The 20,779-nt window shown below is 34.4% G+C and overlaps 1 protein-coding gene across 5 annotated transcripts in view; it reads right to left on the bottom strand.

Moving 5' to 3' along the window:
- The window catches only part of SPATA6 (spermatogenesis associated 6), an 83,496-nt gene that overhangs the window by 19,777 nt on the left and 42,940 nt on the right, over positions 1-20,779 (bottom strand). For 2 of the 5 annotated variants that reach the window (XM_019656512.1, XM_019656516.1), the window contains 3 exons: positions 16,356-16,396; positions 10,826-11,013; positions 6,558-6,657 (listed from right to left, as the gene is read on the bottom strand). In XM_019656512.1, coding sequence (XP_019512057.1) covers positions 6,558-6,657; positions 10,826-11,013; positions 16,356-16,396 — 329 coding nt within the window. The remainder of the gene's footprint in view (positions 1-6,557; positions 6,658-10,825; positions 11,014-16,355; positions 16,397-20,779) is intronic. The other 3 variants (XM_019656515.1, XM_019656513.1, XM_019656514.1) reach the window with 3 other exon arrangements.

The raw sequence follows: 20,779 nt of genomic DNA on the forward strand, positions 1-20,779 counted from the left end.
ACACACACACACACACACACACACACACACACACACACACACACACACACACACACACACACACACCCTGTTGCTTCTGTTTCTTTGGAGAACCCTGAATAATACAGCATGAGAATGAGAAATTCTTCAACATATTTGCTGAAGATCTCAATACTTCACTTTCAGCAATGAATAGAACAATAAACCGAAAGAGCAACAATGAAACAGAAGACTTGACCAACACTGTAACCCTACTAGGCCTAACAGGTATCTATAGAACAAGCTACCTGTCAACAGACTATACATTCTTCTCAAGTACATGTGGAAAATTCTCCAGGAGAGACCATTTGTTAAACCAAAAAATGAATCTCAATAAGTTTAAAATAATTGAAATCATACAAAGTATGCTATTTGGCCACAATTAACTGAAATTAGCAAGTTATATCTATTATTGAAAACTCTCTCTCAAAGATGGGCTTTCAAAAAACATTAAACAAAAAATAACCTTACACAAACTCTTCCAGAGAATAATTGAGACTATTTCCCAACTCATTATTAGGCTAGCCAAAACCTACGGTGGCACTATAATGACTACTGAGCATCTTTTCATGTTTATTTGGTGAAATGTTTGTTCAGATCTTTTGCCTTATTTATTTAGCTTATTGTTGAATTTGAAGGGTTTTTTTTGTTTTTTTTAAATTCTGGATAAAAGTCCTTAAGCATATACATGTGATTTGTAAATATTTTCATCCAGACTGAGGCTTATCTTTCTATTCTCTTAATAGTGCCTTTCACAGAGCAAGTTTTTAATTTTAATGAAGTTCAATTCATCTTTTTTTTTCTTTTATGGATCATGTGTTTGTGTTATATCTTAAAAGTTATTTCCAAACATAAACTAAACAGATTTTCTACTATGGTTTAGGTCTATTTCGAATTATGTGTCAAAGCTTCTTCTTTTTTAAACCCAGAACCATGTGTTGAAAAGGTAACAAATAAAAAGTAGACATTTCATTGACTTATGCACTTGTGAGAAAAATCAGTTGAAAAGTTTTGTAGGTCTATTTATGTGGTATTTATTCTATTCTTTTAACATACTTGTCTCTAATTTAGTCAATACTATTGTATGTTGTCGTCATTGCTGTTTTACAGTAAGCATTAAAATTAGAAAGTGAGCCCTACACCATTATTGTTCTTTATTCATAATTGTTTTGGTTTTTAAAGTTCTTTGCCATTTCATATGCTTTTTAAAATCAGTTTGTCAATATCTATTTAAGAAGCTTAATGGAGTTTTTATTATGACTGCCTAAAAATGATATCAAAATGGGGAAAACTGACATCTTCATGTTAAGTCCTCCAATCTGGGAATAGAGTATAATTCTCTATTTAAGTCTATCTTCTTTGAGTTTTCTCAACAGTGTTTTATCATTCTTAAAATGCAAATCCTGAACATGTTTTCTTGAAATTATACCTAAGCACTTCAATTTCTGGTGCAATTCTACAAGGTATGGATTTTCTAATTTATAATCTCAACTGTTTATTGCTGGCATATAGGGGAAAAATGACTTTTTTGTAGTCTGTGATCTTGCTAAATTCACTTATTACTTCTAGGAACTTCTCTGTAAATCCTTTGGCATTTTCTACAAAGATAATCACATCCTCTGCAAGTACAGTTTTGTTTCTTGCTTTCCAACCAGTATACCTCTTATTTATTTTTCTTACCTTCCTACATCATCTAAGACTCCTGGTTTAATGCTAAAGGAATGGTGAGGGGGGTATCCTTACCTTGTTTCTAAACTTAGAGGGAAAGCATTCAGTCTTTCACCATTAAGTAGAATATTGACCATAGGATTTGTAAGGATGCTCTTTATGAGGTTGAGAATGTTTCCTTCTACCTCAACTTTACTAAGACTATTTATCATGAAAGGAGTTGAATTTTTTTGGATACTTTTCCTACGTCCATTGAAATGACATAAAGACTAATACATATATTTTTTTAATCTGTTAATGGGGTGAATTTACATTGTATTTCTAGAAGGAGCCCTCTTGATTATGATTATATGCTGCTGGATTTGATTTGCTAATATGCTGTTGAGGATTTTTGCATATGTATGTTCATGAGGGATTTGGGGCTTTGTTTTTCTTTTTTTGTAATGCTGTTGTCTGGTTTTGACATTAGGGAAAATGTTGACCTCATAAAATGACTTGGGAAGTTTTACTTTGATTTTCAGGAATATGTAAGACTGATATTATATTTTCCTTAAAGGTTTGCTAGAATTCACTAGAAAAATCACCTGGGCCTAGTGTTTTTTTTCTATGGAAAATTATCAACATCAAATTCCATTTAATATACATACAACTATTGAGATTATTTCTTCTTGAGTTCATTTTGGTAGTTTGTCTTTTCAAGTTATATCTTTCAAAAGTTTCTAGTGGTTTTAACAAAAATGTATTACATAGAGAGCAGAAGACAGGATTAGCAATCTAGAGGACATCTCAAAATAAAATACCCAAACTTGAGAGGGGTAAAAAAGAATAAAAATATCAAAATAAGCATAAAATACAAATGCAATACAGTCTAAAGATCTTATATAAGTGTAATTGGGAGTCCCAGAGAGAGTAGAGATATTGGGGCAGAGGCAATATTTAAAGAAAGAATGGCTATGGGTTTTCCAAAACTAATGAAAGATATCAACCTACAAGTTTTAGAAGCTCTGAAAACTTAACATGGAATTAATCCAAAAGAACCATATCTAGGTATATAATGATAAGATTACTAAACACAAAGTTGAAGACCAAATCTTAAATGCAAACAGGGGACCCCCCCCCCACCTTATATCAAAGGAATATCGGCTGACTTTTTAACAGACATGAAAGAAACCAGAAAACAATGGAATGGCTTCTTTAACACACCAAAGAAGATAACTATTAACCTAGAATTTTACATGCAATAAAACCATCTTATAGAAAAGTAAAACCACAATGTTTTCAAACAAACAAAATCAGAATTCACAGCCAGGAGAATGACATGAAAAGAAGTATACAGGGAATTCTTCAAGCAGAAGGAAAATAACTCTCGAATCTAGATAGGAACATGGAATTGCAGGAAAGAATGAAGAATAATAAAAAGGGTAAGTATGTGGTTAAAATGAATAAAAATTACTATACAACAAAATTTCTTGTCTGTTTTATATACACAGAATTAAAATTCACAAAAATTCACAATAACCTACAAAAAAGGAGGTGGGTTAAAAGAATTAAATGTGTTTAGCTCCCAATATTATTGGAGAAGGTCAACAAAAAAATAATTTGTTGGTATGCATGTTAAAGTCTGTATGGCAACCAATTACAGAATAGTAAAAAAATAAACAAGTTAATAAAAGTGAAAGTAAATGGCAAAAAAAATACTTATTAATCCAAACAAAAGTTTCATCAATTGACATAAAAATTCTAGATTTTCATCCTTGAAAAAAAATAAAAAAAAGCTCATGTGCTACTTATGAGATATGCACTTTAAGTATAATGTAAAACACAAAGGATGGAAAAATATACAGCTTGCATATACTAGCCAAAAGAAAGCTGCTGTAACTATACTAACATTAGACAAAACATACTGTGAAACAAGGAATAACACTAGCGATAAAGAGGGACACTGCACAATAAAAGGTTAGGATCACAGTCTGAAATCTATATTCAACCAATGACATAGCTTCAAAATACATAAAATAAAACTAACAGAACTAGAAAAAGAGATACATCCACTATCATGAGACTTGGACCTTTCTTTTCTTTTATATATATATATATATATACATATATATATATATATTTTTTTTTTTAAGACAATTTTTATTTTATTTTATTTTATTTTTATTATTATTAGGTTCAGGTGTACAAAACAATGCAATAGTTATCCTTTTCAACCCCTCACAAAGTGACAATCCCCTACCCCCCCCACCCACTGCCCCCACCCCTGATATCATACATATCTATTACAATTCCCTTGACTCCATTCCCACACTATACTCCACATCTCATGATTATATATGTATTAAATTATAGTTGACATATAATATTATTCAACGGCAGCTTCAGATGTACAGTGCAGTGATCAGGCCTCTACACTGTCCATAAAGAGTTCTCCCTAACAAGACATGAGTCCATCTGACCCCCTAAAAAATATTTACAACATTATTGATTATATTTCCCAGACTATTTTATCTATTGTAGTTACCAATTTGTATTGTCTAATCCCTTCCCCTTCTTCTTCATCCCCACCCTCTCCCAACTAGCAACTCTCGGTTTTTCCTCTGTGTCTCTGAGACTATTTCTGTTTACATTTCTCATTTATTCAGTTCTTTAGATTCCACATATAAGTGAGATCTTTCTCTCTTTTTCTCTGCCTGACTTATTTCATTTAGCATAATGTTCTCTAGGTCCATTCATATTGTTGCAAATAGTATGATTTCCTTCTTCTTTATAGCTGAATAATACTCCATTGTGTAAATGTACCATAGTTTCTTAATTCAGTCATCTACCAATAGGCATTTCGATTGTTTTCAAGTCTTGGCTATTGTAAACAGTGCTTCAATGAACACAGGGGTGCATATATTTTTTCGCATTAGTGTCTTGGGTTTCTCTGGATAAATACCTAAGAGTGGAATTGCTGGGTCATAAGGTAGTTCCATTTCCAGTTTTTTGAGATACCTCCATACTGATTTCCACAGTGGCTGCTGCACCAATCTGCAATCTCATCAACAGTGCACCAGGGTGACTTAGACCTTTCTTGAAACTTGAAACCTACTTACCACCCACCAGACAGAAAAAAAAAATAATGCCAACCTGATCATATAGTTAAATGTGAAAAAAAACAACAGAAAGCCGTTAGAAAAATGTAAAAGGACAAAGACTTGAAGTAGATAAAAATTCTTAAAATGCTAATCAAAAAAGAAAAAAAATGATGAATTAGAGTCATTAGAATTCAGAACATCTTTTCATAAAAAAAGATACCATTAAGAGATTGAAAAGGCAATGAAGAGTGGGAAAAGAAAACTACAAAACATACGATTATACTTAAGAACTCATATCAAGACTCTATATATGGAGCTATTAACAAGCCAAGAAAGAAAGGAAGACAATCAGTACAAAAATGGGCAGATGACTTGAACAAAAGCTCACAAAAGAGGATATCCTAGTGATCAATGAACATATTCTCTAGTCATCAGGAAGCAGCAAGTTAAAACCATTATGTGATAAAATGCTAACCAAAATGAAATCACACACACAACCAACCAAGTTGCAGTGAGGATGTGGAACAAGCAGAACTCACATGTACTGGTATTGATAGTATTAACTGTAAAAGTCACTTGTTAAAAAATCTTGGGCAGTGTCTACCAAAGCTGAATGGACACATACCCTATGATGGAGTAATTCCACTGGTAGGTGAATATACAAATAAATGTATACAGTGTTAACCAAGGACATGCATAACCTTCTAATAGCAGCTCTATAATAGCCCAAAGCAGAAACAACCCAAATGTTGGAAGGAGGAATGAGTAAATCAATGGTAGTATTTTCATATGATGAAATATCATGCAGCAGCAAGAGCGAAGAACTATTGCTAAATATAACAAGATGTCTGCATTGCAAAATGTCCAAATTGTAAAAACAAAGTGAAACAAATCAGAAAAAGAAAAGGGGTAGACACTGTAGGATGTCATTTATATAAAGACCCAAACACACAATACTAATCTTGCTATTAGAGGTTAGGATAATGTTTACCCTTGGAGTGGCAGTACCTACGAGGAAAAACTGGGGACTTCTGCAGAGCTGATGTTTCATGTTTTGATCTGGTACATAGTTTACACGAGGTGATTTTATTATTATAATTCATGAAGCTGTTACTTATGACTTGTGTATTTTCTATATGTATATTATACTTTGAAAACAAGTTTAATTTAAAAACATTATGCATATAGAAACTTAAAATAGTACAAACTGGTGTCAATGTCACATAATTCATAATCAATGACTGAGCTTAGTGACCAATATGACATTCATAATAATTGTTTTTAAAACTAACAAATGAAACAAGAAATCAAACACAAAAATATACTGTAATTATTTCCCAGCTGTCATTTATGTTCTCATATTGATGTTCTCTAATATTAAACCTCATAGACCTGACCTTTCTTTTCTTCTTTAAATATTCAATTAACATAAAAATTAGCTGATAAGTTTCTTCAAAATACATATTTTATCACTGCCGCCCCAATTCTACCATTTCAAATCGATTTTCAGGATATGAAATGGCTTTGTACTGGGCAACATATTTTAAAGGCTATGAAAAAAATATAGTCACTACTCACTGACTCTTTAGGAGATAATTATCGCTAACTTTGTTTATAGTTCAGATGATCTGTGTCAAACATTTTGCATAATGACTCACGTCAAACAGGAAATTAGATATGGCGGCTGTATCCTTTCCTTCCCAATGATTAAATATTGCGAGTTTTAAGCATCTTGGGTGGTTTCCATACCCAGTTATAAAAAGCCTTCAAGAGAAAATTTTAGAAACTAACATATAAATGTCTTTGATGAGCCTGATGTGATTTCAAGACATTTTTTACCCGGTCATGGATCTCATCGCAGTTTGAAGGTGAACACCAATCAGAATGGAATCTGTAGGCATAAAATATAAAGGTGACTTGTAGCCAGAGGGAGAGAAAAAAATCATTTCAAAACCAGACACAGAAAGTCATTTTTTTCTTATCCCTTTCTTATAACATATAAAAATTAGAACAATATATTTTCTTCCTTTGACCAAGGATGAAAGGCAGATATAATATCAGGCACTAATTCTCAGCTGTAGTATTAAGTCCTCACAATATGTTCAATAGTCTTAATAATAAAAGTTTGACATGCATTTGGAAGAACATAACCATATATCTGACCATTTTAATAATTTCCACACATAATTCTTTAGAGCGCTATCCCTACATAAAGATATAGATTTTCATATTAGAACAATAATTCCACATAGAGTGCCTTTAAAATTGCTTTCCAATAACTAATCATACTCAAATTATGTGGAAGAAATTCCTTTTAGCATACAGAAAAATATAACTAATTTTCTGAAATGAAACAATATTTATAATAGATGAAAATGTTATTGATAATCCAATCATATTCTTATTCCTTCAGAATACAGGGGAACAATACAAATATTGAATCATTATGTTGTGTACCTGAAACTATTATGTTGTGTCCGTTATAACTCAATAAACAAACAAAAAAATAAATAAATACAGGGGAAGATAAAAATTGAGTGTTCACATCTCAGTACAGACAATATCACTTGCCTACTCTCTGTTATGACTTAAGTGTATTTTTTTAAAACTAGGAAAGAAAAATATGACTTTTATTAGCATCTGAGTGTTGGAATTAAAGACGTCAAAGAATAAAGCAACCATTCCTCTTTCTTAGGCCCTTTCCAAACTCAAAACTGGCCTTAGTACAAATTAAGCTACTTTGTTTTATACAAGTAATAATGAAAATTTCTAGATCTATGTGATTATAGTACATCTATATGAAATGCTATTGATAACTCCTTTATAAAAGAATAAGTACTAAAATGCTAACAGGTTGCTTGAAACTTTGACTTTTACCTCCCAATTTGTTCTTAAAGTTACAATTTTAATATTAACATGTTTTCAAAGAGTATAGACTATTAAGCAGGATAAATGATTTACATAATCTGTTTTAAAGAATGCAATCAATAATGGATGATCAACTATATCTAAATTTTAATCTCCTACATTTGTAAAAAGAAGTGTTATTGCATCTTGCAAATGTACTGGCAGACTCTTATTTGTAACACATCTTGAAAGTCTGAGATCCATATGTAGCTCCAATGGGATCTCTTCAATGATACCATGAGAGGATCCACTAGTCTGTGCTGTGGTATAAGAAATGATTGCCTAATGATCTTTAACTCCATTTACAAAAATCAAAACCTTAAGCATGATTTAAAAGCATATCAGCACCTTTTAAATTAGATTTGCTAGTATTTTAGTCTGATTCTAGTAATAACTCTACAGCTGAATAGAAATTATAAGTCATAATATTAATATTTCCACTTTGAGGAGAAAACTGCTCCTGAAATGTAACACTTATGAAAAATTGAAACCATTTTATGGTGTGCTCTCTTAGAGGTATTTTTGTTTAAAGCAAAAAGAACGTTCACTATAAATTTAAAAATTCATTTGCTTAGTCACTGATAGAGTTTTTAAAAGTTTGTCTATTCATATACATGATTAAAGATTTAGTATTTTACAGCAAATTCAGAAACAAAATTAATTTAAATGAATATTTGCCCAGATAAACTCCGATAGCTATATGTTTTGTCATACTCCCAATTTTGCCTGGCACATATAATCTACATTTCGATCAATTTAAATTGATTATTATTCCAATGGATTGCATAAACACCCTATAAGTATATTGCTCAGTGACCTAAAAAGCTAGATCAAAGAACGTCTTATATTTAAAGATGTGGTACTGAAAGTGCTAAAAAGAACAAATTTATTTTTGTCCCTAGTAATATGTCTTAAATATATTTTATTTTCCTTTATAGTCTAAATCTAGAACTTTTTTTGAAAATAAAACTAAAAGTAGAGGTGTTTACCTTAGTGAGAGCAATGAAATATATCTACTCTACAAAGTACCCCCCAAATTTTATTAATTAATTTTGATGAATTCAAAACTAAAAGTATCTCAACCTTCTTCAAGTCAGGAAAAATACATACTGTTTAGTATTAGAATTACTCATTTCTTTCTAGCAAAGAACTTATCCACATCTACTATCCAGCATCAAAATAAATGTGCAAATGACGCTATTTACTACTCTAAGCCATCCCTTGCATTGAAATATGAAAAAAGGACCATTGGCTTTAGCTATCCTCAACGAAAAAATTTTGAATATAGCCTCAATGAAGAATTTATCAACTTTGAAAGGACAGGCTTCAAAAGCTGGGACAAAATTACATACAACAATAAAATAACACAAGTCTAAAACTGATATTATCCTATAGAGGTAAACAATTGGAGAGTCCTGCAAAATATATAAAAAGGTAGAAAAATAAAATAATATTTATAAAAACATATCCAAAGAGATAAAGGTAAAATAATTCTTGAAAACCTACAGATACTGGAAAGAACCAATCAACAAAACCACAAGTGCTTAATTCTAAAAGCAGGTAAAAAGCAAGTAGCATCAACTATATGTCTGAACATCTGAGCAGACATGGAAATCAAAAAAACCCGATACTGAGAAGCAAGTCAACAGAATTCAGCAGAAAGCCTCTCTTGAAGAGCTTCTCTTGCACTTTTAAAGACTATAGATACAGATATGCAGAGTGACAGATACATACAGACACATATATCTCTGTATCTTCTCTGTATCTATCTCTGTATCTATCTAGCTAGCTAGCTAGCTATCTATCTAGCTATCATCTATCTATCTATCTATCAGAACTCAATGATCCCCATAGACATTATTCTAATAAACCAGAAGCAACATTAATAAAAATTCCCTATCTTGGGATTGGGGTCTCTGGCATACTTCCATATATCCATTTTGAATGCTTATAGGGCTAATGAGAAAACAGACAAAGCTATTTGTTCAGAATTGGCATGTTTTACTATAGCCTCCAAAATGGCACACTCTTGTTCAAAGCATCGGTTTAAGATGAACTTTTGATAGACTCTTTACAGTTAATTTAAACTGTGTCATTAAGTCTGATGGCCGTAATATGATGTAAAAATGTAGTGTGCTACTTTAGCTGCTGCTTTTTTTTTTTTTTTACTTTAGCTTCTTGATATCATCTGTAAAGATAGATTTTTCTTCCATGTTATTGATGGTATATTTGTTAGGTTTTCAGATTTCTATACAATTTTTAAAATACCCAGGATGAGTGTTTTTTTGTTTTTGTTTTTAATTGATGACAACTATTGTGTTCTGTTAGTATCTGTGAGCGGGGCAAGGAATTTCCAATGTGGATTCAACAGCAACAACAAAAACAGATGAAGAATTACTTATTTCACATTCAAATTACAGCTACTGTCTAAACTGTGGTTGCAAAAGTATTTTTAGTGGGAGAGCTGAACTCTTTACATTATTAAGATTCTTTTGGGGAGTTGGGGGGAGGTTATTTGAGGAAACCAGCTACTATATACCAACAATATATAGTATCATCATTATTACCAAAATGAAAATATAACCCATGTTATTTTTGTGCATGAGCCATGCCTATAATATTACCATGTTTCCCCATGTATAAGACGCACCCTATTTTGAAAAATTTGGGGTCTAAAAACTGGGTGCGTATTATACAGTGGTTGTAGATTTTTTTTACTTGCATTTCCCGCTTTTTTCGTTCTTGTTTTTGCGCTCATACAACCACTGTATATAAGACGCACCCAGTTTTTAGACCCCAAATTTTTCGAAAAAGGGTGCGTCTTATACATGGGGAAATACGGGGAATACTTAAAAATCTACTAAAAACAAACTATCATATACTCTATTTTTATGAACTACAGTACTTAATTAGGGCCAAAGTGACCCTAATTGATAAACTCACTAACACTAAACTCACTTTGAGAGAACTGGGCTGGGGTGGAGTATTTAACACTAGGCAATATGCAGTATGTTCTAAACAAAAACAATTTAAGTAAGCCTCTTAACATCAAATTATACTTTTACAAATAATTTCACATACACAATTTCTACCTTCTCTTTTCTAATGACAATTATTCAAAAAGTAGTCCAGAAATAGAGACGAAGCATCACCTTTCCCTGAGAGAAGCTCGAGTTAACACGGGACTTGTAGAGTGCTTTGGTGCTGTTGAGGGTGCTGAATGCACAAGTAACGTCCTGGCTGAGTGCTGGGACTTGCTACATGACCTGGGGCTCAAATACTCATCACACCTTTCCAAAGAGTCATCGAAGTCTCTCCCATGGGGTGTCCTGATAATCTGCTTAAAAAATTATATATGTATATACATAATATAGTAACATTACACAGACACACACACACACACACACACACACACACACATCCTTTGTACAAGTAAAGAAACCATATGTATAATGCCACATGTATATTTGAAGGTAAATTTCAGTAGCAATCATCATTATCATTTTAAGATTAAACATTAAATGCATCCGGATTGTTCATTCCACATGTCTAAGAGTTACAAAACTTTACCAATTCTAAAGGCTTTTGAGTAAGGGTGAGGTAAAGGTAGGGTGTACATATAAAACAAAAGAACAAGTACACATAAACTAATAATAGCTTAGTTTAGTTATGGGGCCAAAGAGAACAGAATTCTAGCCCTTAATACTCATTCAATGCTGCATTTGTCCTGGAGACAGACAAATGAATAAATCAGGATAGACAAATTTACAAATTCCTGCCCTTGTGGAACTTATATTCTAATACAATTTATATTCTCGTAAGGAGTGATAGATTTAAACACACACACCAAGATAAATAGGCAAAATATGTAGTATGTCAAAGGATGGCAAATACCATGGGAAGAAAATAAAGCAGGAAAGGAGACAGAAGTGCTGGTGGGTCGGGTGGGGGAGGTATGGAGGGGAGGAGCTGTAAGTTTAAGTAGGATAGTCAACGAGGACCTCACAGAGAAGAGAATGTCTTAGCAAAGACCTAAGGAGTAAAGGCCGAAGACGCTAAGACCTAAGTCATGGAGACATCTGTGGGAAGAATACTCCAGAAAGAGAGAAAAATAAATGCAAAGATCCTGAGGCCTTTCATGGGCACATGTGTGATATACTAGAAATAGCAAGGAAGATAGCAGGGCTGGACTGAATAATAGGAGATGGTCAAAAAGGTAGATTTTAAAGATTTAGGCTTTTATTCTGAGCAAAGAAAACAGGCTCTTTTAAAAAAATTAATAAGATCTCTTTGGCAATTATACTAAGAACAGTCTATATAGGGGCCAACGGGAATGACAGGGAAATCAGCTAGGAAACTATTACTACAAAATAGAGAAAAGGATGCTGGTTTGGATCACAGTGAGAGCAATGCAGGTGAAAAGTGATCAGATGCAGAAGCAATTTGAAGATGGAGCCCAATAGGATTTGCTAATGGATTGGGTGTCAAGGATGACACCAAAAGCCTCTGGCCTTGGCAGCTGGAAGAGCTGAGTTTGTATGAATTAGTTCTAACCTTCCAACTGGACAGGGCAGAAGAGTAAGATATTAGGAGACAGGTTTTGGACATCGGCTAACATATTAGAGTGGCATTCAAAGGGAGAGTCCAGGATAAAGACATAAATAGAATTTAAAGATATGACACTAGATGATATCACCAAGGAAGTGAAAATAAATAGACAAAAGAAAATATCTAAGACTGAGCCTTGGGAATACTCCATCATTTAGATGGGAAGATGAGAAGGAAATAGACTGAGGAGTGACTAGGGAAGAAGGGGAAGAAAAACAAAACAAAACAAGAGAATGTGTTGTTCTGGAAGGCAACTAACGAACGTACTTCAAGGAAGGGGAGTAATTGAGTCAAATACTGCTGATAGGTCAAGTGAGGAAGACTGAGAATGACCCTTTGGATTTCAGCAATAGGGAGGTCACTGGTGACATCAACAAGAATAGCTTTGATGGAATGATGGGAGTGATAATCTGGAGTTGCATTCAAGAGAGAATGAGAGAGAGGAACTGCATTCATTTAACACATAATTTACAGTCGCTGTGCTAAGTGCTGAGATTACAACAGTTTAGACTTTAGCAGTACTATTTACTGAATATTCGACCTTTAAGAAGGTCAATTTGACCTTTAAGAAAGATACCCAATGTCTCTCAGACTCATTTCCCTCTTATTTAAAATAAAATTACTAATAGCTAATTTATCAACTTGCTATAATTTATTTAAAGTATCTTGCGGAATGTCTACATGTATGAATTACAATAAATATAAGTAATTTATTGCACCAGTCAAACACAGCTTTTTTTGAATTGATACCACAATTTTCACTGTTTTCCAGAATCATATAGTGAGCTAACAGTCAGCTGAAAGAATCAAGCTTTCATCGCAGAACCAAATAGCATGTAACTCAAATGACTCAGTTACAGTCCCAAATAACTAAGAAATATGTGATCCAGATTGGATAAAAGAAAAAACTGAAAATTGCTCATCATTAAGTGCTCACAGACACAAAAAGCAAAAACAGTGAAAGTGAAAAACAAGATCACAGAGCTCCATGGTCACGAAATCCAAGTGTATAAGGAAAGGGGGGAAAAGTACTATAATGCTGTTTCTGGAATTACATCCAAATATGAACCGCTTGGCTTATACTAGAGGGATTATTTTCTCTTCATTAATAATTTGCCAATTGAGTCATGTTGGCTGGCGGAGCATTTTTTGTCTACTAAAATTTCTCCCAAACTATAGTCAGCAATGCTTTAAATAAAACCTCTTCAGATGACTGCAACTGATTTTTTCCTCTATTAGAACATTCACTGAGAATCTCTTGAACAACATGTTAGCTAATACTCAGCTCTAGAGAGGTACAGGGATTTGAACTCACAATCCAGATGAGACAGGGCATAGAAAGGTTAACAGAAAGAGATATGCTAAATGTCAGATACACCGTAATGACAAAAACTGCAGAAGGAAATTCAAGTACCTCTAATCATCTGAATGGTGGAGGTCTCATGGAGGAGGTGAGATTGGAATTAAGGCCATAAGTAGAGAAAAGGGAAAAAGGGCATTCAGAACTGGGAAAAGGCACAAGGACAGATAAACAATGACTGCAATCACTTGGCTATCTCTATAGGAAAGTAATAGGGGAGAATATCATAAGAGATGAAGGGCACGTTGTAGAGAGCTTTAAATGACATAACTCAATACTATTCAACATGCATTAAGCATCTTCTATGCACTGTATAAAGTACTGAACAAGGCAGGGAAAGCAATCACAGAGAAATATAATAGGAGACCTCAAAGATGTTACAGTCCAGAATGGACATTAAAAAAGAGACATTAAAAAACAAGTAACGATAAAACACTGAGGAATGAAATTAGAACTAAATAGACATACAGTAAGTAACTGTACAATGGGAACACAGCTGGGATGTATTCTTTCCATAGAATTAGAGTAAACATTTGTTTTGAAAAGTTTTATATCTAAATGGGGGACTGGGAGGTATAATGAGGGGTAAGTCTTCGATAGGAATCCATTTCGAACTTTCAAATTTAAGCCTTAGTTTAAGAAATGTTTCAAAGAAACAAAAACTCATAGATGTAGTTTAGTGATTACCAGAGGGGGAGGGGGAAGGAGGAATGGGAGAAGAAAGAGGGGGTGGTCAAACATACGGAGACAGAAGGAGAACTGACTCTGGGTGGTGAGCACACAATGTGATATACAGATGATGTATTATAGAATTATATACTTGAAACCCATGTAATTTTACTCTCAATAAAAAAAAAGAAATGTTTCCATATATCGTGTGAGTTTTCCACAAGTTACTTATTCACTTCCAAAAACCCAATGGAGTATTATCTTTGGCTCATTACAGAAGAGTTCATTTCTTGGATGACTCCTCAAGAATACTGATCCAAACACGTGGGCTCACATCCCTCCTAGCTATGTGACTGATGTGTGTTTGTGTGTGTGTGTGTGTGTGTGTGTGGGCACGACAGATTTTAAGCAAAGGTGAAAATAAATAAATATAAATGTATAAATATATATATATATATATATATATACACACACACACACACACACACACANACACACACACACACACACACACACACACACACACATACATACAATTTTAAATTGTGAAGCATGACTTAGGAAATGCACAAAGGTGAGCTTGGCCCTTAGGTAGGACAACTAAGGAGGCTTCCCTGGGCCCCATGCAAGACACTGAACATCATGTTTTTTGATGTGTATGTGTGTGTGTACATGCACATATGTATTATACACATCAGTGTGCACGTATATGTGCATGTGTGTTTGAGTAAATTCCACGTAATAGGATGGGTCCGCACCAGTTGAATTGTGCCAGGCCCACACTCCTCTCGGGGCAGCCTAAACAAGGGCACAACCTCACACAAACAAGGGGCAGTTCTAACAACGTAAGCGCTATATTCATAGTCTATATTAGTGGTTCTCAAAAGCCAATCCTTGGATAAATGGCAAGAGAGCTGCATACGAATGACCTTGAAACTGGTTAAAAATATTTCAAGTCTCCATTCTCAACAATTTCAATTTAGCAGGTCTGAAATGAATTTTTATGAAGTTCCACCTGGATGATGCTGACACTCTGGTTGATCTGAGCCCTCAGTCATACAGTGCCCTGACTCATTTACTTACCTGTTCTATATTTCTTTTATCACACTCAAAGCATGGCAAAGTACCATGGTATGTGGTGCCAGTAAGCATGAAATAAATTGTTTTCAAGTAATAAGCAAAAGTATAAGGAAAGCTATGTTTCTTGTTTTGCTTTGTTTTCCCCAATATAATACTACTTATTATCAAGAAGCTTTCATTTAAGGACAGAAAAGACAAACTCTGAGGCAGTGCTTCTCAAAATGTAGGACATGAACTACTAGTGGTATGGCAGATAATTAATATGGTACACAAGAATATTCTACATGGCACATGGACATACATTAAATAATACAGCATCACATAGGAAACAATGTATTTTCTTTTCAATTTTTTTTTAATCAGAAATCTTCAGTTAGCTCTTTATGCCTCCTATACCTCTCTTATCATTGGTTATCTCATTTTAAGAAATAGAAAACGTGCCTCAGGGCCTTTGGAAAATAACAGTTATCTAGCCAGAATTCAGTAACACTGTTTTGTTTTCACTGTATTTTTTAAGACTATCATCCACTCAAAGCATGTAATATTGATTTTTCATTTACAGAAGTGAGATAAAAAGAAGGTAAATTTAAATAGCATAAATTGTAAGTAGGCATTGCAAAAATTATGAGGGTCCTCTGTGAATGACTGAAGTTTAGAAATAGTAGTCTGTGAGGTATTACTAAAATAACCAATTTCTCTGTCTGTCTCCCTAACAGAGACACACACATATACATACACAAACATATTCAATAAGTAATTAAACCAAGTGAACGATCAAGCGCCACAAAATATTTGTAGGAAGACATGAAATAAAGTCTATTCTAGCACTTGACAGTGTAGCCAAAATGACGACATTCATGATATGCCAATTATTGTTTATACATTTTCTTGACTATGATAATCTCTGCTGTATGCTTTTATCTGAAAGCAAGGACAATTATTATTCTCTAATTTACACTACATACCTTATAATCCTTGGGTCGGTAGCAGCCAAGGTGAGAATGATCTGAAAAAGGATATACAAAAGAAACTATAAACATTTCATATCAAAAAGAAAATTTTATTTATGTTAGATTTTTGCTATCACTGTTTCTGTGATTATAATGCATACAGCAGTTTTCAGAAATATCTTAAAATCCTTCAACACACAGCCAAGATGATAAGCAACAAGTTAAAATCTGTATCAGTTCTTCAGTTACTAAATGATTTCACAAATACTAATTTCATTAGAGTAGGAAATAATCTGAACATAAACCAAAATAATTTTTAGTTGATAAACCAATTTGTCTACATAAATGGTTATGAAATCGATATGGGTGAAACGGAAAATTTTTAGTCGATAAACTGGTTTATGATGAAATGTAATTTGAATATATAGATTTGAAAGGTATTGTCAAACTACATGTGTTCATATTCTTGGAGTCTGTGCTAGAACCGAGTCTGTATGATGGAAACAGGGTCAACTTTAGAGGGTGGTAGCGTGCTTTAGTGTACAGACCTTGTTGACAAGTAGATGTACGTTACAGTCCAGCCCCCAGCACTTCCTATATGACCCTGGGCACATTACTTAATCCTTCTAAGTCTCAGATTCCTCATCTGTCTGATAGCCCTCTTTATAATTTGCCTCATAGCTTATATTAGATATTACATGTAAGACAATAAAATAAAGGTTGACTATTATTACTAACCCCATCATCAACACGATTACCATCGAATTCTAAGTCAAACAAGCCTAGGTTCAATTTCTGATTCCACCATGTATCAAATATATTACTTTGGTCAAGTTATACAATTAATCTGTCTCATTCCTCATTTTAAGAATCTGAAGACAATGCTTACTTTACCTCAGGGAATAATTGTGATGATTAACCTATACAGCTTATGAAAGTCCCTAGCACAGTATCTGTTACAAAGTGGATTAGAAAACTATTCTCTCTCCCTGAGATAATGACCACTGCATTGTAGATGAAGATTTTGGGTTTTGTTCATTACTTAAAGGAGTCAACTTTCAATACCCAACTTTTAAGTATTTTATAACCTTTGTTATATTGGCAGTCAAGCAAATTAGAACCATAATTTGCAATTCTATTTCCTTACACATTCTGGTCAAAAGCATTCTAACATTTTATATTTACCATTCAAACACCTTTGTCCAGAAAAGAAAATGTCTGTATGGAGAGACACCTAGGATAGTTTCTATTCAGTTAGTTAGCTGTCTTTTATGGTACAAGATGCTGCTCGTTTCAAGTGTCCTACCGTAGACGACAGCTGAAACATAATGTCTGTCACACAAGGAGAATTTCACCATTTAATTCAGTAAGATTCAACTTTAAGTGCTTTTCAAAATTAAAAATGAAAGTAAATCACAGTCCGCCTCCTCTTCTGTAAAGTCTAATGTACATCATGGCCACAAGTAGCAGAAGAAACAAAAAAATGATAAGGACGTACACTCAGCCTTGTTTTCCAAACATGCTAACTTTGAAAAGCAAGGTATACAAAATGTAAGTAAACACTGCTTTTTTTATATTGTAAAAAAATTAAGGTAATAATTTCTGGACATGGTATATATTCCTTCTGACAGCTAATGTAATATTAAAAGTATCAATATATTAAAACACTGGCACGTCTTCTGCTTTCCACAAACCATTTATAAACTTACCCTGATTCAGGCAGATTTATCATTTTCTTTCATTTTTTACAAATCAAGCTGTTACTTTGATCTGAGGTTTCCCAGTGTTCACATTTAATCACCCTTACCAATAATTACTAACTATATTCTAAATGCATGAGATAAAGGAGATAAGAGTCATGGCCCATGGTTGTGAGGTGCTTATCATTTATTTACTTTGGTTTGGTTATGTTATACAAAGTTGAATAATAGCAGCATGAAAGAACAGGCTAAGTCAGAATGATACAGGCAATTAGTGCTATTAAAAGGTCGTATCAGAGGTCAATCTCTCAAGGTTGAAGGCAATCAGCAAAAAACTTCCTGAAGGAGAGAAGTTGAGTTGGGCCTTAATTAATGGATCACATTTGAGAAAAGTATGAAGAAAAAGCTAATTCCGATCGTGTGTGCGCACGCGTGTGTGTGTGTGTAATCCCGAACAACCTACTTTATTTCTTTAAATCTCGGGTTTCTTCATCTGTAAAATGGGGATAAATAATAGTATCTAAAATTCCTGAGGTTACTATGAGTAATTAACCAATGAAATATAAGTACTTAGAATATCAACTAGCAGAAAACACACATTTAATAAATGTTAATTCCTGGTTGATTCTCTAGTAACCTCATGAAGTAGGTGTATGGACTAAATGTTTGTGTCATCCCAAAATTCATTCTTGAAGCCCTAACCCCCAAAGTGATGGTGTTTGGAAATTGGGCCTGCGGGTGGTAATCAGGGTTAGGTGAGGTCATGAGGGTGGGGCGCTGAGACCTCAGAGAGCTTGCACTCATGCACATGCTGTCCTGTTTTCCTCAATCTCTTTCTCCATGTACATACAAGAGGTCATGTGAGCATAGAGTGAGAGGGTAGCTGCCTACAAGCCAAGAGAAGGGATCTTAGAAGGAAACCTGCCTTGTCAGCCCCTTGATCTTGGATTTCCCATCATCCAGAAATGTTATAAAATAAATGTCTGTTGTTTAAGCCCCTGGTCTACAGTTTTTTTGTTATGGTAGCCTAAGCAGACTAATGCAATATGTAACACTAATTATTATTTCTACTCTACATTTCAGGAGGCTGACTTCCTATATAGCTAATAAGTAATTGAACTGAGGTCTTTAATTATTAGTTCAGTGCTACTTCCACTAATATAACAACAGATTTCCTTATAAAACAAAAGCACACTTTAGTCTCAAAAATGACATCAGAGGCTGGCCGAGTGGCGCAATGGTTAAGAACTGGTTTGGGATGCCAGAAGGCCCCAGTTCAGATCCCACATATGAGGGCCAGTGACACTGCCCTCCATAGCTAAGATGCTGAACAACAGCTCAACCTGGAGCTGGGCTGCTGTGAGTCGCCGGCTACGGTGTAGGCTGCAGCCCCTGTGGCAGTGGGTTGCCATGGGCTACCGTGTGTAGCCAGCAGCCAGTGTGAGCAGCCAGCAGCCAGCGTGAGCGGCGGTCCAGAAGCCGGTGACTGATCTGCCTCACCCGGGAAGAGCACAATGATGGTGCCAACTTGGGCCAGTGAAGCAACGTCCTCCACAACTAGACTGAAGAACAAAACGACAGCAACTTGTCTGTTCCCCTTCCCCAAATTCCCCAGAGCTGTTCCCATCCCCCCAATTCCCCAATAAAAATCTTTTAAAAAAAATGACATCAGATTATGGATTTATTAACCAAATGGATGTGATATATAATTGAAGTAATCAAGTATCACATAGTGACTAACAGTACACATTTTAAAAAAGGTGGCATCAGTCATCAAAACATTTTCTTTGCAACCATCTAATATAGGATTCTCTTTGTATTACAGTCACCATTTATACTGGGAGCAGCCTGATAACCTCGAGCCTCTGCAACCTTTCTTTCTCCATCACTGACCCTCACCAACAGGTTCAGATGTGACTCGGTCCTAAAGGACGAATCCCAGCTTCAAGCAGGACTTAAAGAAATTTAATCTAAAACTTAGCATCTCTGTATCAACTCATTCTTTCTAGCAAAGTAATTCTTGAGTCTTATTCTGAGAATGATTACCTCTGAGTTAATCCTTATCTTTGGCAACCTGCAGAGTACCCTACTATCATCTTCCTTTTTTATAACTTCAAGGAGTTCAATCCCATTCTGGTAGTTAGTGCTACTACTGTTGTAAAACTTCCCTAATGCTGAATGTATATACCTATTTGAACCTTCATAGAGTGGGCCCCTGGAGTTCTCTGTCAGCACTTACCCTACTGCCCACGTTAAGCTTTTAAGGTTGGCCTCTGCTGTGCTGTGATTCTCCATGGAGCATACGGCCAATGCATTTGCCATATGTCAGTCCCTATAACTGGAAGCAAAGCTAAGATGTCTAGCTTTATAAAATAAAACCAGGGTTCAATCTCTCTCAGGAGATCCAACCTTCTAAAAAGGAAAGGCACTTAAAAAACTGTTTTCTATCTCTTGCTCACTTTTGATGTATTCACCTGAAACTGTTTATTCTGACCTTTAATGTATTTATCTCTTTTATTTCTATGGCTGTCAAAATCTCAGTAGCAAAAGTCTCCGACTTTCCCCCTTCATTTTTTTTTTTTATCTGAAATTTAGGAAGAGCAAGTTAAGTTCCCTGCTTACCAGTGACTGCAAGAATAATGATCATCAGGGCCGGCCGAGTGGCGCGATGGTTAAGAACTCGCTTGGGATGCCAGAGGGCCCCGGTTCGGATCCCACATATGAGGGCCAGTGACACTG

The sequence above is a fragment of the Hipposideros armiger genome, unplaced genomic scaffold (genome assembly GCF_001890085.2).
Source record: "Hipposideros armiger isolate ML-2016 unplaced genomic scaffold, ASM189008v1 scaffold_261, whole genome shotgun sequence".
In the NCBI taxonomy this organism is placed as follows: Eukaryota; Metazoa; Chordata; class Mammalia; order Chiroptera; family Hipposideridae; genus Hipposideros; species Hipposideros armiger.